We start from the raw sequence: 26229 nt of genomic DNA, 5'->3' as shown, positions 1-26229 counted from the left end.
AACCGCGGCCCTGGGCACTCGCCCCCACTGCAAAGAAACCGGCCGTTTTTTTTTTTGTTTTTTTCTTTTTTTTGCTCCACCAGGGCGTAGCAAGCCGACATAGGTCTGGCTGACCTCTCCTTGCGTGGACGCCACCTCCTGTTTATTAAACTTATATATACCCCCCCCCCCCCCCCACACACACACACTTGGCGCCTTGTTGACGTGGTGCGATGTCATCCAAAGTTGACATAGGATAATGTTCCGTCACAAGGGTCTCCGGGACCTATATAGTTGCGCAGTTTATCTCCACGTGTGACAACAACCATGTTTTTTATCCAAGCTGTTGGCTCTGATACTGTCATTATTATGCCAGTGTCCCCCATTTTCTTCAGCTCAGACCTGCACGCGATCACGCAATGCTACTGGTACCTGTCACGCAATGCTACCGAGGCGAGCGTATCAGGCGTTCTTCTCCTGGGCATAGTTTCATTCGATAGATGATTCCCCTAATGTTTCCGATGCCACTGAACACATCCTGGTGCTCTGTTGTACCTGTTTTGAGGTTGTCGCAACTCTGACGATGAGTCTAAATGTTCCCCTGTCTTTCTACTGAAGGTGGTTTGAACTTTCTGGGAGACAGTTATAAAAGTCACAGGAATTTTGCTCTTTTCCGTGACAATAGGCCGATCTCATGGCGCGATCTGCGCAAGCGCGCGCACACCGGAAGTAGCTGGACGCCATGTTGGCTGTAGTCCACCGCGCTCCATCGTAACATGGGACGAACATCTGGTTGTTCTACGGTTCTACGCTCCTTCCCTTCGCCTTTGCGTCGTCCTATGCTTTCCCCTCTCATCTTCACAAGCTCTACCTGTCATGTAAGTATCTGCACGCTGCATCGCATGTGACTGCGGTGTTCGTTACTTATGACACGAATAAGAGGAGCCGCTGTCGGCGTATCATTGCGTTGCCTACTGCCGCTCTTGTTTCACGCGGTGTGTTGCTTGTGTTTGTGAAAGAATAGCGCTTGGAGGATAATGCTGCAGAAATGGCTTATGGAACGTAAAAATGGTTGCCCAATATCGAGGCATGAGGTACACGCGTCGGATTTATCTTGTCCGCCCAGCTCGAAGGAGGGCTCCGCTTGTGCTTTCACGTGTTATGTGACAGATATGAACTTTTTTAGCGTCTTACTCACGGTGACGGCCTCGCTTTTTGTATATGTGGAACCCTTAGAACGATCTAAAGCTCACCTAAACTGACCTTTCGCCAGCCGGTCGTCAGCTTTGCAAAATCAGTCGTCGTACATAGCTTCGAAAACCTAAATCAGGGAGTTTCATATGTAAAGGGTACGTTATCTTTATAGGCGTTGTCTGTACGTGAACACATGAAGTGATTTCAGAGTTTTCTTTACAGGTAACGTAATGAAAAGTAAGGAAAATGTCAACTGGACTGAGGGAGCGTAACGACGACCAATGGACACGAGAAACGAAATCATTAAACCCATTCTTTGGGAAGGAGCATATTTACAGGTATGTTTGACAGAACAAACAAACATTCAGGAGACAATTATCTCCGTGAAGTAGGAAACGCATATACCACATCTGGGCATTATTAGTGTTGAAATCACATCTGGAAAGGTAGAATTGATTTGTCTCTGCTGCACGCACACACAACAGAAATGTGATCCGCCACTGTTGTAACAGTGGCTGTAACTGGCTTAACCTAGGCCTTGTACCAAACTTCTTTTTTTTTCTTTCTTTCAATGTTACAACATTTTGCTTCCTTATTATTTCTTAAAATTTTTGCAGCCTGCAAACAACAACAACAACAACAACTAAATCATGACTATGACCTGGGGTGATTCACCGCTTGAGAGCAGTACCCTACCCCATTACACGAGAAGCATGAGATGTGAAATATGAAAATGAAGTTATGTGCAAGTACAACTCGAACTCCCGTCCTCTGGTTGCGCAACGCTATACGTCGCATAAAAGGAAGAAGCACATGAAAGAAGCGCCAATGGTCCTTGAGATGCAGGCCGCAATGCTACTATATTCACCGCGCAAAAAGAGGCCTCTGCCCACATATGCTGATAACTTTTTTCTCAATCAGGTACATTGAAGGAAAAGGTGCGCAGAGACATGGAGAGGCTGGCCTGCGCCTGTTCACTTCGGGTCATCTTGAGAAACTGGAGTTTTCAAGAAGGGAATGTGCTCTGACAATTATTCGTGCAGAAGTCAGGGCATCAATGTCATGCAGCATTACGTATGTAGCTACTGCTGAGATCTCAAAGTGTGACGGAGAGGTTGTCACAGGACACTGCTTGTGTGTTGCTGGACAGGAATCAGTATGCAAACATATCTGCTGCGTTCTCTATGGACTAATGTACATTGCACAATATGATCTTCGCTACGTACCTGAAGCACATGCATGTACAGAAATAGAGCGACAGTGGTACAGCCCGAGAGGCCCTAAACGTATTAGTGAGCATTTTGGTGACTTAGTGTTTTGTAAGGACACATGCCAAAGGATAAGTGATGCTCCAAAGCGTCACGCGAGACGAGCAGCATGGTCATCACTTCGAGATGAGAACTTGAGACTGCGTACTTCAAGTTCAGTGAACCTTCACATGAAGCTGAAAGAAAGTGGTCTCAACTGCTTTGCTGATGTGCTCGAACCAAATGACTTTATACCTGTCAAAGTAAAAGAAAAAAACAAGCTCTGGCACAGAAACTACAGAAAACCTGCCACCCCGATGGTTAGACCAAGTGAGAAACAAGCTTCCTGTGATTCCATACACTCCTGTTGAAGTTCTGGCCATAGAAAAGGCCACGAGACTGCAAAGCGTGTGCCCTCTCTGGCACCATTATAGAGAAGGCGTGATCACAGCTTCCGTGGCACATAGGGTTTACACTTGGGTGAACACTTGCAGGAAGAAAACTGGTCCCCATGACCCTCGGTCACTTATCAGTACACTTATGGGCACGAAGAAATACAGACCAACTTTCGCAATGGAGAGAGGGATTCTGTGTGAGAGAGAAGCACGTGAAACTTTCAAGACAGAAAATGCATGCCACATCAATATTGACGTGAAGCAGACTGGACTGTTCCTATGCAGCAGTTATCCTTTCCTCGGTGCAAGTCGTGATGGCATTGTCTCGTGTTTCTGCTGTGATGAAAGGCTAATTGAAATTAAAAGTCCTCTAAATTTGGAAACATTTTGCAAGGCCGAACTCCGCAGTGGATGCCTGAAGTGTAGCAGTAAATACTACACACAAGTGCAAATGCAAATGGGACTCACATCGATGAAGTCGTGTGTTCTTTTTGTCTTCAGCAAAGAAAAGTGTGTGCAGGTTCTAGTCCCTTTCGACCCAGCATATTTTAAGGAGCTAGTCGAGCGCTGCGCATTCTTTTACAACATGTACCTGCAACCTTTCATTTCCAACTGCGACTAAACCATTTTGTGAGACCAAACAAAAGAAAACCTGCTTTTGTTGTGCGCATAAAAATGTAAAACTGATTTTCTGTTGTTCTAGGTCATTATAGCTGTTTGTGTATGCAAGTTATGTTTGTTTGAAATGATTAAAGAGGAGTTTTCTAGTTTATTGGTTTATTTACAACATTGTACGTGTCCTTCAGTTGCTGCATATTTGTGCTCATTTATCCAAAAAGGGTTTCCCAGTGAAGTTAACAAGTCTAGCACAAACGTGCCACACCTTATTGAGATCCGTAGACATGCTATTTGGAAAGACCTTTCTGAGGATTTTGAAACCTTTAACTCTTCTTATAACTCTCTCAATGTGTATTCTCACACTCGCTATCCTTCTTGTCTCATTCTCGTCCTCCACACTGAGCTGAGTCCTTCCCCTCATGAAGGGAGGAATGTTTAATAGAATTGATCGTTTTCGACATTCTTCCTCTATCAGAAAGCCACGGTCTGCCATTATTGCCCTCCCAGGGGCTATGTGGTCAAGTACACCAGAGTTCAGCGTGATAGCTTTATCCGATATTCTGCCGGGTGCTAGATCCGAAACAAACGTTACAAACCCATTTGGACTACACATGATTAAGCCTTTTGCCGTGTTGTGCTTTTTATAATTGGAATACGTCTCGCTCTGAACACGAAAGGATGTGGGGGTTTCAATTAAAATTTCGGTGCAGTCCAAGATTCCGTCTACAGTATCGTACCCCTTGTCTTTGAAGGCTTGTGGCCTGTACTTGTCACAGAGAGATGGTGGCATAGCCGTAGGTACCTGGAGGAGCCCAAGATTTAACTAGATGAAGTTGACAGGTCGTAGAAAATTACATATCATGAGCATGGAGAGCAAATCTTTAGTCGTGTGCCACACGGGCACAATTCTAGGTGTAGAGTAATAGTACTGACCTGACAGAGCCGGTTATATAATAGATCAAGCCAGGTAATCCACGTCCTTGAGACTGTTGTTTCTGAGACGCCAAACCTGCAAGTTGGAAGTTGAGTGAGTTTAAATCCCTGCTAGTCACATAACCCGTAAGGAATGTTTGATGTTTTTAAATACACCTGTACGATAAGTCTACTCCGTCAAGTCCAAGTCTTAGCCTGACCAAAGTAAAAAGAAACTGATCCTTGGGTGAAAGGGAGAATTTCCGTTCTATACGTGCTGATGTTGGTGGCATCTGCCAGTACTGGAGATGCTTGACGTTGGGTTCGAAAAATGAGTAGAAGCTCTCTAGCAATTCCACAGTCTCAAATCCAGTGTAGTACCTTAATTTTCCAACGTCTGTAACTATAGCTTTATATGACAGCTGCACAGGACTTCTGTTTTTCTTCTCTTTCATCTCTTCCATAAGACTTTGCAGGCAAGACAGCTGACTCTTCAGTTTGTTGTTTTCTTGTTCCAGGTGATATGCCTTCCTTGTGGTTTCTGCATGTTGCTTTCTAGCTGTCTGCCGCACCTTCTCTGTCTCTTGTATTGCCGCGTCAACTTGATCTTGAAGATGTTCCAATTGAGCTCTTTGGCTGAAGATAAGTGCGCGAAGGCAGTCACAACCACTGAGCAGAGGGTACGAATGGTCCTCGCAGACGTGTGTTGCGGCTGTCTTCATAACCCCGGTCTGCAGTACATATCCCAGTGTTATTATGTTGAACAAATTGTCAAACAGAAATATACTGAATATACACAGCCACGCAAAACGTGCCGTGTACCTCAAGCGACGGTTGATGCTGGTCTGTTGGTCTTCCTTGCGGGAGTAGCAGCCTTTCGATAGTTCTCCGCTTTGGTTTTTGAGCTTTGTGTGCGAAAAGTATCGGCACCCGCACCATGTATGACCTCCGGCCACCCTCGAAATGGACGCCACACACTCTGTATCCAGCGGTAGGCACGAATTTTGAGAACCTATATAGTAAAACCAATCTCTTTTAGAACGCGACGTCAAACAAAACTTTCCGTCGGCATTATGTTTGAGGCTGTGATTGACGATGTAGGAAATCTCACAGGCAACGATTTAGTATACATGTAGAGACAAACGGCGTCCCACTTACCGCCCTTTGTTTCCTGCGCGCCCGATCTTGGCTACCCATTCTCCCCGCAACTTTCTGTCCTTTGGGAATGGGTGGAAGCTTAAGCCTTATCTCGGGAGCTGTTACTAAAGCAACCAGGCACACAGCATGTGTATCCGACCATAGTTACTAGGTGAATGTGCAAGAACCACAGCACTAAACAGCCACCGCCATAGCCGGAGCAGCCGGAAACTACGACTCCCACAATATTGCGCGACAGCGGCGGCGCTGCAAAACTACCGTGTGATACCGGCCTATTGACAGGACGACCTATCCTGTTGAGGTGACCTGATGTACAAAAAACGACGTCAACAGAGTCTCGTGAGCATCAACGTGCTTCGACGTGACATTTTGAAATGTGCTGTTCGAGGTCAAGTTGCTCCTGCGCCTACTTTTGCTTGTGTCTTCACTTCCCCAATGTGAACAGTACCCAACCAATGGTCTTTGTACGTTGTGTCCAGGGAGCCGATAGAGAATCCTGATCGTGACTCCTCTTCTTCTGTTACGCCACCAAAGTTTATTTTCTTTCTTTTTTTCTGCTGTTCTTTCTTTGATATGCACACTCTATCAAAGTGTTGCAATTTTCCGCAGTTTCTGGATTTTTTCCCCCTCTTGAGGAACAGCTTTTCACTTGATATGTCGGTTATCCGCAGCTTTTACACACCTGTTTCAAAGAGCTGACATTCTGATTTGGCGCGTTCGCTTTCGCTGCTTGAATTTCGCCACACTGCTCGAGGCTGAGGTCACTTGTCCGACATATGCGGATTATTTTCTGCAGACCAGCGTCTTCTGCAATTATTTTCTGCTGCAGCACCTTGTCACTCATGTCCAACATGATTGTGCAGTGAAGCATGCGATCTTCAATTTCTCCGAACGAACATGGCTGGTGAAGTGCTTTCAGCTCAGTCAACCACACATCCAATTTTTCTCTGGGTCGCGCGAGCTGAAGACGTATTCCGGGTACGTGAGATTTGCAGACGGGTTGCAGTGCCCCTCGCACTTCGCAATAACAGAATCGATGCCTAGTCTCATGGAGTCATCTTCAAATCTCATGGTGGCAACAACCTTGCGTGTTTGCTTTCCCATTACAACAAGGAACGTTGCCCAATGTATGTCTGTATGATAAAGCTTGAATTTATTGATACATTTTTTTTATGATTCACTCAAACCCCCTGTCATATCCAAAGACTCCGAGGGCGTGAGCATAATCGCCATTATCATTCCCCGTTCGCAGCCGGGTGGAGAAATCATTGTTGGTTCTTTGGAGTTACTCACAGTTTCGATGAGGTGGGGTGATTTTGGCATTGCTTCGACGTTGTTCTGACACGGTGTGTTGTCGTTTTGTTATAGTTAACGACAGGCTGTGACTTGCAGCCCTACATCGTAAACAGTCTTAATACTGGGCAGCAGGTGCAGCCGCTATGCCGTCGCTCTCCGTCACACCGAGTGGGCAGGAAAGCGGCGGCGTTGTCGTTGCTGCAATGTTGCTCGGCTTCTTTTTTCGGTCCGGTCATAACAGTCAACAAAACATTTGTCAAATTTACAACACTACTTATTTACGCCAGTTGCGGTAATTCTGTGACAAACTCTTCAGTCACATCCTTATGCTCTGATTTGGGTGCCACGAAAAGCGTAACCAAGGGGTCTGATGTTTGAGCTAGGTCTTCGATGGCCTTCGGAGTGCACCAGACTTTTGTGACTGGGCTGTAAGCGTTAAGGAACTCACTAAAGTGTGTGCGCCTCAGGACCGGTTTCACCAACGCTGGTTAACTTTGAGCCGAGATCAGGGGTTGCTAAAACTTGAAGTTAAAACTCCATTCTTTTTGAAAATGTTAGTTGGAGATGTAATGAACGTTTTAGTGACAATAACTCCCTTTAATGATGCAGAGTTATGCGTTACACTCAAGTTAAGGGAGCGTTGATCTCGGCTCAAATGTTAATCGGCGTTAGTAAAAACCGGGTCTCAGACACTCTTTGCAGTCTGGGACAATATTGGAGGGGAGCCGCTGTTGCTGTCCCGGGTTTCTTAGGTGCAGCACGCGTTTGCACGTCCTGATGCTCTTCGCATGGTAGCGAAGGGAAATCACCTTCTAACCAGTGGGCATGTCACATTGTCGCGGCAGGAACCATTCGCGTTTTTCAGATGTAGCACCTTTTCTTTGGGACCAGCGGCATGGCCGAGTGGGTTAAGGCGTCTCGCTCGTTGGTGTCCTGCTGACTGGGGGGTGGTGGGTTCGAACTCTACCACCGTCTGTGCTGTCTGAGGTTTCCCTGGGTTTTCCGAAGACTTTCCAGACGAATATGTCAGCGCAGTTCCCCCTGAAGTCGGCCCAGGGGCGTACTAACCCCCCGTCCCCACTCCTTGATGCTGTCCTCTCTCCATCTGTACGCTGCTGATAGCCACAGTTGCTGCGCGGCGCTAACACAAAAGTAAAAAAAGGAAATAACAAAGGTACCGTTGGAGCGCGTTTCCGTAACTACCTAGGTGGTGGTGGTGGTGATGAGCCACTTGACTGTGGCTGACAACTCTTACCCCCTACAAAGAAGAAGAAGATGGTGAAAGGGCTCGCCGTTGTTGGCCTTACGGAGGTGGGCAACGCACGTTGGGCAGAGGTGGACCTGGGGAGTGCCCAGCCCGGGCCGACTTCTAAGGGAACTGCCGACATATGTCTGAGAGCCCCTGCCCCTGCCTGAAGAAAACCCAGGAAAAACCCCCGACAACACAACCGGCACCGGGACTACCTTGTAGGTGTGTGGTGGTGGTGATGATGACGGATTGCCGTTGTTGGCCTCACATATGGGGCAGTGTCACGACTTTCGCCAGGATGATGAGCTCATATGATAACAGATGTTGGAATGGTGACGGCCGAAAGTTATGATGTAGGGCGGTCACTGCCAGCATTGGTAAGAAGCACGAGCAGAGAAACTTAGTCCAGTAGTCTTTGGGCTAGTTCAGACTCCTGGAGAAAGCAGACGAGGCTGTGACCTTTTCAGTAGCTTTCCGTGAAAGAGCCTCTGGGATGTAGGACATCATCCAGCGTGCAATTCCTGCACCATATCATATGCACAGCAATGAAGCAGGAGGTGTTCGATAGTGTCGATCTGGTGACAGTGTCTGGAATTTGCATTGTCGAGAGAGCCAATCTTGAATAATTGTGATGTAGTGAAAGCTCTTAGTGTTAGCAACCTGAAGAGCAGGGTTTCTGTTCTGCGGCAAACTCCTTTCAACGGGAGATCATGTCGACGATTTTGCAGGATGTCCCGAATCCCAGGGTGCTATGTAAGTACTATCTCATTGAGAAAAAAAATTCTGTCGCTTTCTACCGGTGTTGGCAAACTGGGGCTAGGCTGTGGTGTGCAGCAGAGGCTAGTTGGTTCGCTTTTTCATTGCCACTGATGCCGACGTGGGAGCGCAATGGGGCAGTGTACCGCCATAACGGCGGAGAATGACCCACCACATCATCATCCCATTATGTGTGTGTGTGTGAGGGGGGGGGAGAGGATCCATTGCCAGGGAGTTGTCTCCACCGATTGACTTCTATTGGGCACATCATGTTCTGATACACCGGGCTAGAATGTTACTCATGTGGGATTAATCACCAATTGGAGAGCGCTACGCGCGTCCGTGAGGATGGCAGCTTTGGTGATTCTCTTGACCTGCACCGCAGCTGCTGCATGTAGGATTTCCAGAAGCTCCGCAGTTGTATAGTACATTGGAAATCTAACTGACTTTCGCTGCCGTGCCACATTTAACGATGGTATATACAGGGTTTTTTTTTTTTAGGCGATACAGATTTTTCATTAAAAAACTATCAGAGCTATAGACATGCTGTTCTCACTTCTGTCATCTCTGGGCCGGCGGACGTTCTTGGCCATACGTTGCTCGACAACCAAATGACTAATGACCTAAAAATCGTTACTTAACTTTTTAATTATAAAAGCTACGTAGCTATAAGCGCGTAAAAGCGTATAAAAGCTACGTAGTCGTCTCAATGAGAACATCTGTTCTTTTCGGTGACCTGATATCGTGGCAGTTTTCAGAACAAAAATCCGTTCGGCAGATCGTGCCCAAAAAAAATCGTGAAAGAACACATTTTTTCTCTTTATCTTGTTCATTGCGCATGTTCGGGGACCCGTCTTTCCTTTTCCCCCAGTGTGAGAGGGTGAAAGAGCACACTGTCGCCTCTTGCGTCCTGGAAAAAGATTAACAGAAAATGCAACACAAGATAAGACAGTTCCGATAGCGTCACTCGATACATGTGTTTTTGCTTTGTTTCCGCAAGTTAAAGCTGATCTTCGACGCATGAGGCTCCTTCACCATCTCACATTGGGCGTGAAGGAAAGACGCGTCTCCGAAGATGCGCAATGAACATCATAAAAAAAAAGGTGTTCCCTCACGATTTTTTTGCACACGATCTGCCGAATGGATTTTTGTTCTGAAAACGGATACGATATCAGGTCACCGAACGGAACAGATGTTGTCATTTGGACAACATCGTAGCTTTTATAATTACAAAGTTAATTAACGATTTTATGTAATTAGTCATTTGACGGTCCAGCAACATATGGCCAAGAACGTCCGCCGGCCCAGAGATGATAGAAGTGAAAACAGCATGTTTATAGCCCTTAAAGTTTTTTAATGAAAAATCTGTATTGCCTAAAAAAGACACCCTGTATAAGGCGGAATTAGCGGTCCTACACGCGGCAAACGGAGCCATCTGTGAACACCAGCGTGTGTGCGTGAAAAGTGTCACTGATTAGGTCCTCAGCAGCTGCTCTGACTTCCAGTGAGCTGGATTCACCCTTCTTTCTTAGCCGTGGAATGTGCAACGAGATATTGGGCATTATACCATGCCACGGAGAAGTAGCAGGTCGTGGGATAATTGTCGTGCTACCTGGTGCAATGTGGTGAGGTTGCCTTGAAAACCGGTGAAGAGTGAGTAAGTGAGGCTTCTTGCCTAGAAGTATTGCGTTGCCTATGAACCGGATCCATCTGAGTTTTGAATGGACGTTGACGTCTTTTGACTCCAGATTGGTATAGGTAATGCTGAAGAAGATGGGCAAAACAATCACTGTTCGATGGAGACTCTCCAGGTTCAGCCATTGTGTTGGCGACAGGTCTACGTACGGCGTCGCATGCAAACGCTGAGGTAGAATAAAAGCTCTGTGTAGATCAAGCAGGGTCCGCGCATTACAGCCCTTGCCACTGATTCTCCGAGGAACCAAATTTAGCGACTCTTTTCCTTTAGAAATTGTTTCATTCACTTGCTTCGTCCAGCGCAAGGCGCTGTCAATAGTGATGCCAAGGTATTTACATGCTTTACATCTTGGAACAAGAATGTCATTCATGCTCAGACGTGGAAAGTCCTTAAGGGGCCGTCACACTGCCGCGACAAAGACAAGACACTCAACAAAAAGAAGTGTTTTTGTCGCGTCCGTCGCCATGTCACACTGCTCTTTACAAGAACATCGACAAACGACAGCATTGAACGACATTGTCTTTCGTAGACGTCTTGTCTTATGTTTCTGTTTCGGTTTGCTGTCACACCAAAAAACTTTCCTAAAAGACGCACACGACCGACATCGACATCGCGCTCCTCCTTCCTTCCGTTTCTTCTGTTTGCTTGCTTTCTGAAGCCAACATGTGGGATCCGGAACTGGAGATGATGAGTGCTCTCGCGCTATACTTTGCGTTCGATGATGACGACAAACAACCGCCGCGTAAGAGAAGAGTTTGGGTTAAGCCGTGGCTCTCAAGGCGAAAGGCACAGGGGTGCTATGAAAATCTACTGCGAGAGCTGACCCTCGAGGACGCGGAATCTTATCGGAGCTGGATCCGCATGGATACCAACACGTTGGAGGAGCTACTCTCCCTGGTCCGTCCTCACATATCAAAGCAGGACACTAACTTCCGACAGGCAATTTGTGCAGGGGAGCGTCTTGCGATCACCCTCAGGCACTTAGCAACAGGTGAGTGTATGACGCTGAATATTTGCTTTTACTTGTTTGTCCTACAATACAGTAGTACAGGGAATGTGCGCGCTGCTACAAATGCGTCGTGAAATTAGGAAACACTCCTGAAATTGATTTTTGTGCGAAATACGGGTTAATACTAATTGCGACGTTCAAATTTTCTCCATTTGTTTTTGCTGTTGTTGTTACAGGTGAAACACACAAATCCCTGGAATTCCAATTCAGAGTTGCCCACAATACTATATCTTTGATGGTGCATGAGGTATGCAAGGCAATCTTCCAAGTGCTGTGTGACAGATACTTGAAGGTACATCCACTGATGTATAGTGCATATAAGCATGATGCCATGGTATGAAGTTGCACATCTTTTCTAACTTCTCTACATCATTTCAGGTGCCACAAGGGCAGGAAGAGTGGTGCGATGTGGCCAGTCAGTTCTATGAGCTCTGGCAGTACCCAAACTGTATTGGTGCTCTCGATGGCAAGCATGTCGTCATTGCTCCTCCTCCACATACTGGGGCCTTGTACCGGAACTACAAGAGCACTTTCAGCATTGTGTTGATGGCCCTTGTGGATGTCGACTTGAGGTTCTTGTATGTGGACGTAGGTAGAAATGGTCGTATGAACGACAGCAGTGTTTGGGGCCAGTCAAAAATGCGATCAGCCATTGAGAGTGGACAGCTAGGTATACCAGGCCCAAAGACATTGCCTGCATCTACGAGTAGCACACCTTTCGTCATTGTTGGAGATGAAGGTTTCGGCCTAAAACCCTACCTGATGAGGCCGTACGGTGCAAAGGACCTGAATGATGAAAAAAGGATTTTCAACTACAGGTACACAATAGGAGAAGAAAGTGATGAGTAGTAACTACTCGCTTGTAGTTCAAAATGAAGTTGGATACTATGTGCAAAAACTAGTTAAACCTGCTTAGTTAGTTCCTGCTAGTTAGTTCTGCAAGTTAGTTCCTGCTATCTACATAGTTAATTACATTTAGGTAACTTCAAGCCACAAGATCATTCCATTTTTCTTCTTTGCCTTGATATTATGTAGTGGATAAAATTTTCCACACAAATTGCCATCTTTCTGTTGCTCCAAGTGTACCTTCACGTCATTTGTCTCATATATGGAGATCAAGCCACGAGACAACAGACTTTAAAAGTGATAAAACCCCCGTGCCGGGAAACAAGTCAAAGGACGACACAACACACAGCACAGTGTGCAACCTTTTTTGTCGTCCTTTGACTAGTTTCCCGGCACGGGGGTTTTATCACTTTCAAAGTATGAAATACTGAACGGCCCCGTTTTTAACCGTTTTTGAGACAACAGAGTAGTCAAAAATGCAGTTGAGCTACGACGTAGCAGTTACCTGGTAGCTTAACTAAAAGTTCCACAATGTAGCTGGACTACAATTTGAAGAAACAGCAGTATAGTTGGACGGCTAAGATATTAATTGGTGCCTATCCCCTCAAGTAAGGAGGCCCACATGTAATTGTTTGGAAACTCCTCTGATTACGTAGGCTCTCCCGTGCACGCCGGGTGTCCGAGAACGCCTTTGGGATACTGGCGAACCGCTGGCGTATATATCAATCTCCACTGAAGCACAACCCTGAAAAATGTTGTGCGATGGTGCAGGCTACTGTGGTTCTGCACAGTTTCTTGAGGTGCAAGACGACTGCGAGAGTACGCTACACGCCGCCAGGAAGTCTTGACGTGGAAGATGTCGTTGCAGGTAACTGTGGCGTGATCATGATCGCGTCAGCCTTGCCAGTGATCTCACTCATGATTGCGCCTACCTATGCTCACAATTAACAGATTCTTTTTTTATTGTTGAACCACTTATATAGGTAATTTCCATGGCTTAGTCGTATCACAAACACATGATCACTAGGAACATTAAGGCACGTGAACACTAAGAATCCTTATCAAGATACTGTGTGAATCAAGTAGGCTTCAATCAAGGATCTCCCTATACGCTTGGTTTAGAAAGGTACCTGCTATTGTGGTTTTTCGAAATAGTGGTTCACATCCGCAGTTTTTGCAGTGAACTGGCAGGTGACCAGAGGGGTTGTTACATTTTTGGGCAGCGGCGTGTTCTCTCAACCTAGTGTTTACACGTTCACACTAGTCTTCACGTGCCCTGATGTTCCTAGTGATCATGTGTTTGTGATATACCTAAGCCATGGAAATTACCTATTTAAGTGGTTCAAGAATACAAAAACTGTTTGTTGTGACTACACAGCCGTCCTGTCTCTTTCTTCCGTCCTTGTCTCTCTGCTGCAAAAAAAACTGAAGTATGAATTACCAGCTATCGTGTTTCTCTACGTTAGCAGTTCTTGATTTCACAACATAATTATAGGCACACTACGCAAGGGATCGTGGCGGAACGAGGGAGATCCCCTTGATGACTTTCGCAATGGTGGAGGCATGAACTGCACGACAGATGCAAAGGCAATCCGGGATACCTTCAAGCAGTACTTCAACAATGAAGGGCAAGTCAGTTGACAGCACAAAATGATATGAACTGGTAAATTTATTGCACTATTATGACCACATTTAGTTATTGCACACAGTATTGCATATGTGTTAAAATCATTCTGTGTGGAAGTCTTCAAACTGAATTACGTCTCAATGCCCAGTTTGCAATGACAATGTGTATTTTACGATAGCCTGCTGTGCAGCAATCATTGCAATGTGTCTTTGCACACCTGCAGGGACCTCCCTGATCATGTTTGCTATCATGGCACCATATATTTCGCATTCATCACTTTGCGACTTGTGAAGCCTCTCAGTTACAGCACGCAATAGCTTCGTCTTGTCATCGCTTCGTTGCTTGTCTGCTTTTCTCTTTTCAGACCTGCTGGGGGTGGGGGTGTCTTCCAGAATTGGACTATCACCTATAGGGCTGCTATAGTGCCACCAGCTACAGGGCTACTGCTGCTGCTGCTGTCAAAAACTTCTGTCTCACTCCGACAATCCTGTAACTATTAAATTGAATGTTGTTAGCACAGTTGCGCTTACGTTGTACTTTGAAAGTGCAAAAAGGAGGAAGGAGGGATCTGATTAAACAAAAACATAATGATTCTTCAAGTATTCAAGGTAAAAGAAAAAAAAATCTGTGGCCTATAGTTATGACACACACAACACACAGTTTTATACTGCCTTAGGTGGAGTTCACATGGGCCAACTTTTTCCACCAACTATGACTAACATTGGAATTGGTCAGATGCCGTCCACCACAAACCTCGACCAGCTGGAGATAGTGCGACGAGACGAGCAGTGGCAGATGACTTCTGGCATCACTGTGGCATTTGGAAAGTGGCGCTATGGGTCTGCCAACTCAGACAAACTTGGAACGGTGTTGGCTATGGTGGGAAAAGTTGGAAAAAATGGATCATAACACTTCGTCAATTCTGAGTCACTCATGCTAACTAGTAGAGTTCAGCTGCATATGTGTAGCTAAAATAATGTAAAGGACTCCTCCGTCAGATAAGTTGATAATGATGTAACCCATTCTCACAATCATGTAGTTGTCATGCTGCTCATGAAGATAGTTTGCTCTGGATACTATAAAAGCTGCTTACGCCATGCTCAGAATCTTCAGATGCTTGGCCAAGATTTAAATTGCATGTACTTTGAACTTGCTTGCAGCTCGAACTCAGGAGCTGCATTGCTTCAAAGTGCGCCCACTTGGGTCGATATACTTCGACGGGGCCACATCCAGATCTTTTGCTTCCTTCAACCTTTCGCACTTCTCGCTGAAACTGGGACCTTAGGTTTGTCCATTTGACCTTGACAACAGCAGCTGTTGGAAAAAAGGGACATACTGCTCTAATTGTTGTCCAATATCAAAATAAAAACAATGGCACGAATTGGTTGGCTCTGCGTTATTTATTTGCTTTTGGAAAAGACCTGAAACACAGACACATTTCGCTGTGGTTTATTATTGAACTTTAGAAGACAATCTTCAACTGCAAAAATTCGCAGTTCTTCGGAATGAAATGGTATATATGCGCATATCATGTCCTCTGACAAAACTAACGTCGTCGTATTTACATCGTCTTTTTGTGCATTTTGTGAGGCCATGAAATCTTGCCGAGCGAATGTATGAGACACAAACTTCATACAATTATACACGCTATTTTGAAAGTACAAATATGTATATTGTCATCACGCACAAGAACAAATATTTCACATCATGTGCTTCAATGCGTTACCGAGGGAAAATGCTAATTCGGGTGGTGCTTACCTGTGCATAAAAGTTTTTTCCGCAATGCTGCAGAATGCCTTTTCCTTTAAATCACGCCTGTGATACGTCGGCAATCCAATATTCCATATGATGGGACGTTCCTCTACTTCTTTGATCAGCTGCAGTTCGACTTCGTGTGTCCACTCCATTTCAAACAAGCAACAAATGGCGGAACCTTGCATGCATTCACATAAAAAACGTGTTTCGATGCCGATGTCGGTGACAACGCACACCCAAATTGCCAGAAATCCGCAAATTCCCATTATGTTTGCCGCTAGAAATTTGGTCAGCCGCCAAAACAGCAAAAACACGTCTTGCAACATGTTTTGCTGATGTGTTTGTCGAGAAATTATGTCACACTGCCACAACATTTGTTTTGTTGTGATGTTGGTGGCGCTGTCTCTCCAATGTGACATCCTCGCCGACAAAACGCGAAACACCGACAGCGTCCGCGGCGCCTGTCTTGTCGATGTCTTGTCGTTGTCCGGTGTTTTGTTTTACAGTGTGACATGCCCTTTACGATCGCGTTTCTTTGGGGAGTGGGGATGCAGACGAGACATTGGTACTTTTTTTTTGTGGTATTTCCAGCCTCTCTCCAATAAGGTCTGGTTCGTGGCGTTTAGTGGTACGTCGGCTGAGTCGAGAATCTTCTCTTTGTTCGTTCCTGCTATGTGGCGGCAGACATCATCAGCGTATATGGTCAGTTGTAGCGCATATGTTGTAGGACGGACTTGTTTGTGGATTCCAGCCATGATTAAGTTGAACAGCGTGGGGGCAGTACTGCCCTGAGGGACACCTCCCTGGAAGTATTTTCTGGAACTAATGTGGCCGTTAACAGACACGCCAACCTTTCTCCCTGTCAAAAAGTCTACAATGAATCGCAGGAGACGCCTGGCTTCAGTTAGGGGCGACAAAACAAGCAAAGTGCTTTACGGTGCTTTCTTCATATCTAGGAACAGAGCAAGCGGTGGTGGTGGTGGCAAGTGCGAATGCAGAATGACGAGATGATGGCCTTCGTCAGGGTGGCTCGTGCCGAAGCTGCATCATATGTTCCTCTATTGATGCACTGCAAATCTGAAGATTTAATTGCTTCCTTACAACCATATCGAGATAATTTTCTCGAGAAGCCGTTTTTCTCCTTGGTGTAGTTAGCAACTCTTTAGTTTAGTAGTTTTGTGCGGGACGCCATAACCCGCTGAGCCGTGCAGCTGGTAGTACTTTCTCTAAAGCGGATATTTTGAACCAATAGTTTTGTGCCATCTTGATTATTGGCCTTCTTTCGCGTTTTAATAACAGTGACTCAGTGAGCCTTGATCGAAAATTCACGCTGAAAGGGTAAGCGGCACATGTCAACCGCTGCGTATGAAGGATTGTTTCATTGTTCGATAAACACATTTCGCACAAGTGGAAATAACAGCAAGTAGAGTAGTTCATATTCTCGAACGCAGAGTCACCATTTCGAAATCGCATTTAAGACGCTCATAGCTAATTCCCGGACAACAATTTTCGAACGTGAAGGAAAGCGAGAGTTTTGACGTACACTCAATCCCAATGTGGATTTTTTTTGTCTCGATGTACGTGCTGCTCCCAGCACACGCAGTCACCTTTAACTGGATGGGCACCCCGCCACCTTCGCAGGTAGTTTCGTTGAACAAATGCGGTAAGGTTGAATTTCCCTTAACATATGCGAATGTTCGCTCAGATTGTGTGTTTTATATACTGGGGAATCTACTGATGATGATGGCGATGGCGATGGTAGGAGAAAAAAAATGGAAATGTGAGCTCGCTCGTCGCGGGAGAATTCTATTGGAGAATCTATATGACTGTCTATCGTAGAAATTGCATAAAGACACAGTAGCAAACTGCGAAAACGTGAATGGATGTCGACAGGATACCCTAGGCACGTTCCTCCTGCTGGTAGATAAACTGGAAGTGGTGTGGGTATGCAGCAACATCAACCACATAGCTCACTCGTTGCGTGTAACGTGAAATGGGCACGCAGAGCTTCTCGATGTTATGCCGTGTTCTTGTTGGTTTTGGCTTGGTGGAAGAAAGAATAAGAGGAAGAGCGCTCGGTACAGGAGGTCAGCTGCTCCAGTTCTCGGAATTGGTAGATGAAAAATAAATAAATGAAAGGGGGGGGGGGACAACGAAAGTGGCAGAAAAATCACGTTCATTGTCACAGTAAATCCACAACCTTGGTATCTGTAAATAAAAAAGCGGAAACGCTTGCAGATGTTTGAGATGTTTGATAGGAGGCCAGGGACACCTGTCCTTCGTTACGTTATAAGGGATGCTGTCCGTCGTGCCTTTTATGATTCATCATAATAATTGGGAGTAGTTTTGTACAAAGATTTATCAAAGATGTGTCACAGAAACAGGGGACCGCATTTCCATAAAATGGTTGCGCCATCACAGTGACCCTATAAAGCGGAGGTGAACGGTCTCATCGATATCACCTGACGTTTGTAAGGAGAGGTGAATGGACTGTCCTTCGCAGTGTCGATGCCTGGGGTTCTGCGCTCGGGCCTTCGGGGTAACTTCGGGGAATGTGAAAAACATGTGTCTGGGCACTATTATAAACGCCCAGACTCCTGCTTTTAACATTATGGAGTTTGTCCATCAGCTGCCGCCATATCAGATTAGTGTCAGTAAGCAACAAAAAATCAGCTGGACTGCATCTATGTCATACTCTCAGCTACGGAGCAACGAGCAGAGACACGTCAATGATCATAGCATACAGTATGCTTACTCTTCATTGTAACAATATTTGGGGTGTCCCAGCTAGCAAACACGAATGTATGAAAAAATAGTTTGGTGCGCTCTGAACGAATGAAACCGACCGAGTGCAAATTTAGTCGTTGAATAACACATGGACAAACATTTAACAGTGTTTCCAACAAGGTACACTTACTGTGTCGTTTCTATCAGGCTGTAGAGGAAAGCCCAGGAAATCAATAAGGACACGTGACAACGCGTCCTGCAAATGGTCGTGCTGACGATGCACGGCTGCTGACAACGCCCAGTTGGCTTCATTGACGCAAAGCTCTCAGAGTTCCTTAAATGTGCATGTCAGTTAGGGCACCCTGTGCACATTGATCCAAAGAGCCCTGCCCTTTGCGAAAAGCTTGGCGCATTATGGCCCTTGTTGTCGATGCGCAACAAAAACTGGAATTATCATCATGATCTTTGCCAAAAACTTTGACCCCGAAAAGCGGAAGCTGTAACGCCAGAGGTCGATTCCATAGGTCGCTCCCCGTTCATCTCACCTGTCGAGGTCGCCCTCAATGATCGTGTTACCTTCGTTTACACAAGATAACGAGCAACTATACCACTTGTTTCACACGTTCGCATCCAAAAGCAGCACACAAAAAAGCACGCCTGCGTGCCTGGGACCGATATTTTCTCTCTTTCCCTAGTAACCAAAAAGAGATTTCCTCCATGCACTGTATGGGGAAAAATATTCTCTTTGTCTTCATCGTTCCAGGACAACATGAAGAGTTTACCACCTTTTCTGTGGAGCCGTGTAACCAAACTCCATGTCTACTAGTGGCTGGAGGTTACTACAAATTCAAATTTGAGGCACACCTAAAAAACAGTAAGTACGTTTGCCTTTTCCGTCCGCGGAGAAGCATCCCATGTCATCGTCACTTTTCCTTCGTTCATTTATTGTTGTTGATCTGTCTTCGGGTTCATCAGTCAACATTGTGACAAAGGTAGCGGCTCCTTCATTCGCATTCACCAACTTTGCTGAACCGACGGTTTAATGATGCGGGATTTAAAGTGATCACGTGGTATCTTCAATTGTGAGGCATGCGAGTGAGCGCCAGACGCGCTAGACCACAGCGCCATGCGTTGTAATAATTTCATCTAGCATGACGTAGGGGAAGTTTGCGAAGCGACAGCGACAGTTAAGCCTGCCTTTGCGTTTGGAAGCAAAAGCGACTATCCTCATCCGCCGGAGGCTCCCATATAAGCTCTCCTACGGTCCAGGATAAATGGCGGGCCCCCTAACCACGTGATCACCAGGAGCCACTCACAGCGGTCAAGATCAGCAGCGCGCGGGAAAAAAAGCTCGGGTCAAGTGCGCATGCGCAGACTGACCTTCTTTCTCAACCTCCTTTCCCTTCTCTCGTCGGGTTTTTCATCTCTCTTTTATTCTCGTCCCCCCTCCCCCCAGTCTCAGATTCATCTGTTTTTCATTCGCGTTTGCTGCAGACAAACGTACGTGTTGTTCCAAGCAGAGAAACAAAAAGCGCTGGCGGTTGATAAAGCTAGTTTATTTGTTCCTCGCGAACTGTTCAGAAAAAGTTACAGTACATATGGTTTTAACAGGCTTCACTGGAGCCTTTGGTGCTTCGACACCGACAGTGTTCAAAAGCCAATCGCAGTTCGCACACCCAGTATGTAAACTGTACAGTTTTCGAAAACAGCTGTGCCAGGTGTGTCGCTATTGCCGATGGCTGCGGGAGCACTAAAAAGTAAAATAAAAACAATTTATTGATGATGCGTAACTCTGAACGAAAATCACTGCTATGAATAGGCAATCGGTGTTGATTTCGTATTTGAACAGCAAAGCACACTTGTCACAAACGTTCGTATATCACAGTGAATGAACGGCTGCGACATGCATGAGGGGCCAACTATAGCATAACCGCTTAATTAGCGGCAGATCCGAAACGTACAAGTTACGTCAACGCACTGCACTATGAAACGCCACTAAAGTACAGAACGACTCGTAAACGTTGTACGTAATACACTTCACACGGGAAAGCTGCATTACTTCCATCGGTGACAAGAAGTAACCAAACTTGTCTTACCGTTGACCTGTGGGACATCCAAAGAAGGGCGACTTCCTCACGATTTCTGCGTCCTTTGAAGGTGCAAGGATTCCCTGTCATGTTCGTCTTTCCGATGTTGTGATAATCAGGTAGATGCGCCATTCCGTTTCCACATTAGCTGTTCCCACAATCTAAATGTCTCCTCCGTCATTTTTCGTTCTCCTTTCTTTTCTTCCTACAACCTTTTCGTTCATGCTTTTCTTTCTACAACACATCGCTGATTTTACACCGCGGGAATGGACAGTCGTCACAGACTCCAAATCTGCACTTCATGCAATTGAAAATTCCGGCATACGGGGCCCATCCGCACCCCTAGCCACAGATGTGTTAACGGCTTACCACATTATCTACGCAGCAGGCCACAGGCTAGTTCTCCAGTGGGTTCCAGCCCATTGTGGTGTCGTGGGGAACGAGCAGGCCGACAGCAGAAGCAGCACTCTCGTATCGGAAACGGACCAGTATTGTTCTGCTGAGAGGAGACCGCGGTTCAATTCTGCGACGCCTAGTGACACCCCTGGCTTCCCGCCAATGGACAACCGACATTCTTCCCCCCTCTATGTTAAGCAGAGTTGATCCAACGCACACTTTCCGCATGCCACGAAACACCTCTCGTCAAGATGCTGCATTAATCCACCGAATGCGCCTCGATGTGGCCTTTACAGCTCAGTGGCGTTACCGCTTGAGACAAGTTGACTCTCCCACCTGCTGCCACTGTAGTGTTCTTGAGGATCTGGAGCATATTCTTCTTCACTGCCCCCACTCCCAACCTTCCCGAACCACACTCTCCGAGTCTCTTCGTCAGCTGGACTCACGCCTCTTCTCCCTATCGAAATTGAGTGGTCCCTGGCCTATTCCAGCCCAGCAACGCTCTGCGCTCAAAGCTCTTCTGACATTTCTGGACACCAACGGACTTCGATCGTTATTGTGAAGGGGCTCGTTATTTTAATCCCCACATTCCCACCAGCAATGGGGTAGAGTATCGCCTGTGGCGATGAACCTCCCCACTCTCCAATGCCAAAAATAAAGTTGTTGTTGTTGTTTTTTCAACTCTGTTCGACCGACTGTTCGGATTCTCGAGGCTCATTAAAATGTCTCTCGTCCAATCAGCGCGACGAAGACTGACGCAAGTTCTCGGAGACCAAGAGCATCCAAATATTTACTCATATGTCACGCAGCCTATTAGGGATACTTAGATCAGCTACGCCAGTGGCGACGATGTTTTGGACCGGATGCGTTTCGCTTTAGAGCCGGCGGCTGCTATCCTTGCGTTTGCCGACCAAGAGCGAAGGAGTCTCCGCCTCCTGGATGCCGGACAATAGGAGGATGCGGAGGGCAGGCACTTCCCAAGCCTCTGCTCTCGCCTAACAGATGGCGCGGCGTTACCCTTGTTTCTAAAGCCCCTCAGTGCTAAAAGTAGCAACAGCTCACAGGGGTGGCATCTCCAATGCATTGCTCTGTAGACGAAAGCGTGCTGGGCGAGCGCATTGCATACTGGACAGGTCCTGGTCGCACGTCACAGCAACCTCTTTAGGGTAGTTACAACAATGGCTGGTTTGTGTCATCCCTGGGCGACAACTCCTTCCCACACACTTGCTTCTCTCCCTTCGCCTCGACAGTGGCGCCGCCTGGACTGCAACACCGTAGCAGTCGACAGCCGTGTTGTAACCGTGTTCAGGCAAACAGAAGATTACTGTTTGCTTTGTTTGCGCCCTCTGGACATGTCTTCGTCGAATGTCCTCGTAAACAGAGTTCAGCATAGTCACATGGGCTGCGCATGGGCTCGTTATTTTATTCCCCACATTCCAACCAGCAATGGGGTAGAGTATCGCCTGTGGCGATGAACCTCTCCACTCTCCAAAGCCAAAATAAAGTTGTTGTTGACATCGTAAAATTTAGTCCTGAAGTGTCAAGGGAACTGAAGTGTCAAGGGAAAAATAACGCATGAAATAAAGCGCCCAAGTGTTTGTGGCAATGAACAGATATATTGGATCGAGTGAGGCACCACTCATGTTCTAAAACTTGACCGCTGGACGGATTATCATTTATCAATTTTTGCAAGCTCCTCATTGAACAATCTGGTTGAAAGGATGTCCTTATACTCGTTTGCTTGTTCTATTTCGCCTTTCAGTTCTTTGTCGTTTCAGAAAGTGTATGCTGGGGAACAAAAAAAAAACGACTTTTTCCCATAGTAGAGATATTCCGATGGCATAAGAATAGATGTACGAGTACCTGTCGTAGGGCTTTGCATAAGTAATTAGACTGTCCTTTAGTAAAGCTCCGATAAGCCATATTTGGGTCTATTCGAACAATCTTGAATTTTTTTCACGGCCTGGCATGTTTTTAACGTATTGGAAAGTCGCTCGATTCAAACAACACTCGTGCTTTGTTCAAACGAGTTATTCAACTTGGTTCGCTAAAGTGAAGTGGTTGGGGACAAAAAAATAAAAAATAACTGTCATCACACGTGGCATCATACGTCAACAGGAATTTCAAGAAACCACACTCTTCTGTGAGGTGCGCTGATTTAGAAACAGGAGAACGGTATACTGTACGGTCAAATATTCCGCACTGTTTTACGTTCTCATGAATGCATGCAATGTTCATTGACCGCATAAGCGTGAGCCACCATTGAAATGATCCTGGACAAAAACAAAAATCCACTACAGCTGCGCAACTGGACGCAAAATGTGGCTACGCGGTGACGATGAAAGCTTTCATGGCGACAGCATGGGTAAGCTAAGATTAAATCAATAAAAATATGTGCTTGACAAGACTGAAAGGACTGCAGCATTTCCTTCGCAAAGCTGAGACGGTCGCGTTCACTTATAAATATCCGTGCAATGAAAGGCAACGCAAAAACTACTCCCCTTCACCATATTGGGTGTGGCACCCGAACGCACAGCAACAAATTTTTACATAAAACAGTGACAGGGAGACTCAGAAACAAGCGGTGTCGTGCAGTTTGCAATTGGCACTACCTACGTCTTCCTGCTTTCTGCACCAGAATGGCGGCTATGAAAGAGGCTCCGCACCACGTGATAGCGAAAGCCCAATGAAAGAGGCAAGACGCTGTCAGGCGGGTCAAGCTGCCTCCAAATCAGCGTCAAACAGCGGAGGCTCCCCTCTTGTGGAACGCAGTTGCCGGACCGCGAAATCCATAGTTCGCTCTTTCCGGCGGCACAAAACGGTGTTACTGTATTTTTGTCATATTGTGCTTAAACTAAGCAATTCAGTACAAAATTATTCATCAAACAGGTAAAAATTATGACCTTGGTTGTCTTTGACATTCTTAGCGACTGTCAGTAGACATCCCTACGCTCCCGTGGCCGCATTGTAACGCATGCAACTGCTTGAAGGAGAGTTTCGGTTTGCGCTTTGCTCGTTTTGGCACGCTACATATCTATCATATAGAGGCACGTCTGTAACTAGAGGCAGATCTAAAATCTCCCCGAAACGTTTTCTTTTTATGTATTTTCCAGGGAGGGCAGGATGGAACGTTAGTCTCTTCGTGCTACAATGCCGTTGTGTGTAGAGCTGAACTGATAAATGCAGGTGCCCAAAGATCACGAAGTGCGCAAAATGTTACCGATACTTGATGGAGCTGCCCCTTTCCCCTATATCATGATTACTCAAGCAATTCATTTTCAAGGTTCAGCAGTAATTAAGACTCAAACCATATTAATGAGTAGCCTGCAGCAAAACAAATAGCCTGCACTGAGCGCATTGGTATGACGGTTGAGTACAGTAGGAACAGCATACTCCCTTGTATAGAATTGCAGTGTCAATACAGCTTATCCCTCTTTATTGATGGAAATCTTCACTGTGATCAGCGTACATAGAGGCAGAGTTCACATGTTGCTCTGCAACCACTTGTCACCGGTACATTTCAGACCTTTGCATAGAGACAATGCCTTTGAAGTGCACAATAGAGAAATTATAGTGAAGGTACAGTGCACGTGATATCAGTGGTCCTCAGAGTGACTACTTGCCATTAAGACACAGATAACGACCATGGTACATGACAGTGTTCAGGTGACTTATGTTGTACTGTATGTCTATATATAAATTAATTTTAATAGAAAGCAATAAGTAGTTACATCCAGCAAAGTGACAGTTCTATGTGTGCACACGTTCTGTGCATGTAACGACGGCGTTCTACATTTCACTTCTATCCAAATATGAAGCGTTTGTGTGCAAAACGTGACAAACATATGCTTTGGGTGAATATGAATGTTACAGATATTATAAATATAAACTCTTTATTCATCTTGTACTTCTGCACAGATTCCATATCACATGCATGTCTCAACTCATGTTAGAGCAAGTTCAGGGCAGCTATGCTCATTGTGTTTTCAAAACAAATTTTGCTACGAAATTAATAATCAGTAATATACAGCAAAGTAACAATTCCGCATGCGCATCTTTTGTGAACGTAATGAGTCTTTCATATCTTTCTTCTACTAAGGTTGCATGAGTTGAAAACTGGAAAGTGAATATTAATGTCAAGAGCTAGGATGGTAGAAAATGTCAGTTCACTCTTTTCTTTTACGATAGAGGTGAGGGCCTTAAAGGAGCAGTCTAGAGGCCCACAACTTTGTTTCTGTTTTTGGTCAGTATGGAATGTTAGGCGGCCGAAAACAGTTTTCTCACAATTAGTGCAACCGTAGCTAAATTGGGACACCTGCAATATCTCCCCGAACCTCCCGCGCGTGAAACACCCTCCTTCGCCTTCACGATAGGCACGTGATGAGCGCCACCACACACGTCACTATGTGACGCAAGTGGTGAGGACGCTCCTCATTGGACTTGGGATCACATGATCGAGGTGAGCAACATAGCCCAGGCCGGAGCGTCTGCTACTGCTTCGGAGACGCCATGCGTTCTCCGGCTTCGTGGTGTCCGAAACGGAGGGTTTGAAGGCTGTCCACGACACAACCACGATTTTTTGGGACCGCAGGCACCACGGGAAGAACGAGTGGTGCAGCCCGAAATTAACTGCGTTTGTACAGCAAAAACCCCGTGCTTCTCGACAGTGTGCAGCCTGTCCGACAGTTTTCACCGCGCAGTTGGTTCAGTGGCTAACAGGTGGCGCCACAATATCGCCGCTATCGCTAGCTTTCTGCTGCTGTGAATTCTGAGATTGCACAGAAGCCACGGATATATTACTCTTGTGATCGTAATCTTATTTTGTCAGGCTGCGTATATGCTTCTGTTTTTTTTTAGAAAACGTGATATAAATCATATAAATAATAGAAGTCAACAAGAAGCAGCTCGCAATGTTCGTAGCAGACGGTTTTCCCTACGAACGAATGAGGGGCTCTCTACCACGAACGTCACACTAGAGTGGGTGTGGTCTGCAGTGGGAGCGCTCCGGCCTGTCACCGCGGCAGCGATTTTCCAAATTAATTGCACCGTGGTGATACAACTTTGGACATAAATATTTTGTGGGAATGCTTTCCACATACTGCTTTACAAGATGACAGCAGTTTTCGGCCATGTTAGATACCACTTTAATGCTCCTTTAAGAGGGGATACCACCTCCGGCGGCCCCATGTGTTTTCTATGGGAGAACCTTCGCAGTCTCTTTCAGTAGCTAATGAACCGATTTTCACGAGACTGGTCTTGTCCGATAGTATTCATAAATGCGC

General features: G+C 46.0%; 2 protein-coding genes and 1 pseudogene across 2 annotated transcripts in view; all 3 read left to right on the top strand.

The window, feature by feature from the left end:
- The first annotated feature begins 1419 nt into the window (after window positions 1-1419).
- LOC135383129 (uncharacterized) lies at window positions 1420-3477 on the top strand (annotated as a pseudogene).
- A 7686-nt stretch (window positions 3478-11163) lies between these two features.
- LOC135384331 (uncharacterized) lies at window positions 11164-12358 on the top strand. Its single transcript, XM_064613537.1, has 3 exons — window positions 11164-11491; window positions 11686-11801; window positions 11888-12358. Exons 1-3 carry the CDS (start codon window positions 11164-11166, stop codon window positions 12356-12358), a joined length of 915 nt encoding a protein of 304 aa, XP_064469607.1.
- A 4811-nt stretch (window positions 12359-17169) lies between these two features.
- The window catches only part of LOC135383128 (uncharacterized), a 99344-nt gene continuing 90284 nt past the window's right edge, over window positions 17170-26229 (top strand). Inside the window, exons 1-2 of the mRNA XM_064612736.1 lie at window positions 17170-17400; window positions 19228-19338. Of these exons, the coding sequence (XP_064468806.1) occupies window positions 17292-17400; window positions 19228-19338 (220 nt within the window). The 5' untranslated portion in view covers window positions 17170-17291. The remainder of the gene's footprint in view (window positions 17401-19227; window positions 19339-26229) is intronic.

Source organism: Ornithodoros turicata, chromosome 2, assembly GCF_037126465.1.
Source record: "Ornithodoros turicata isolate Travis chromosome 2, ASM3712646v1, whole genome shotgun sequence".
Classification (NCBI taxonomy): domain Eukaryota; kingdom Metazoa; phylum Arthropoda; class Arachnida; order Ixodida; family Argasidae; genus Ornithodoros; species Ornithodoros turicata.
This window is presented reverse-complemented; position numbering and strand designations above follow the sequence as displayed.

Coding starts and splice junctions, on each gene's coding strand:
- LOC135384331 (XM_064613537.1), top strand. CDS start 11,164: ATGTGGGATCCGGAACTGGAGATGATGAGTGCTCTCGCGCTATACTTT. Junction 11,492..11,685: donor CCTCAGGCACTTAGCAACAG/GTGAGTGTATGA, acceptor TTGTTGTTACAG/GTGAAACACACAAATCCCTG. Junction 11,802..11,887: donor TGTGTGACAGATACTTGAAG/GTACATCCACTG, acceptor ACATCATTTCAG/GTGCCACAAGGGCAGGAAGA.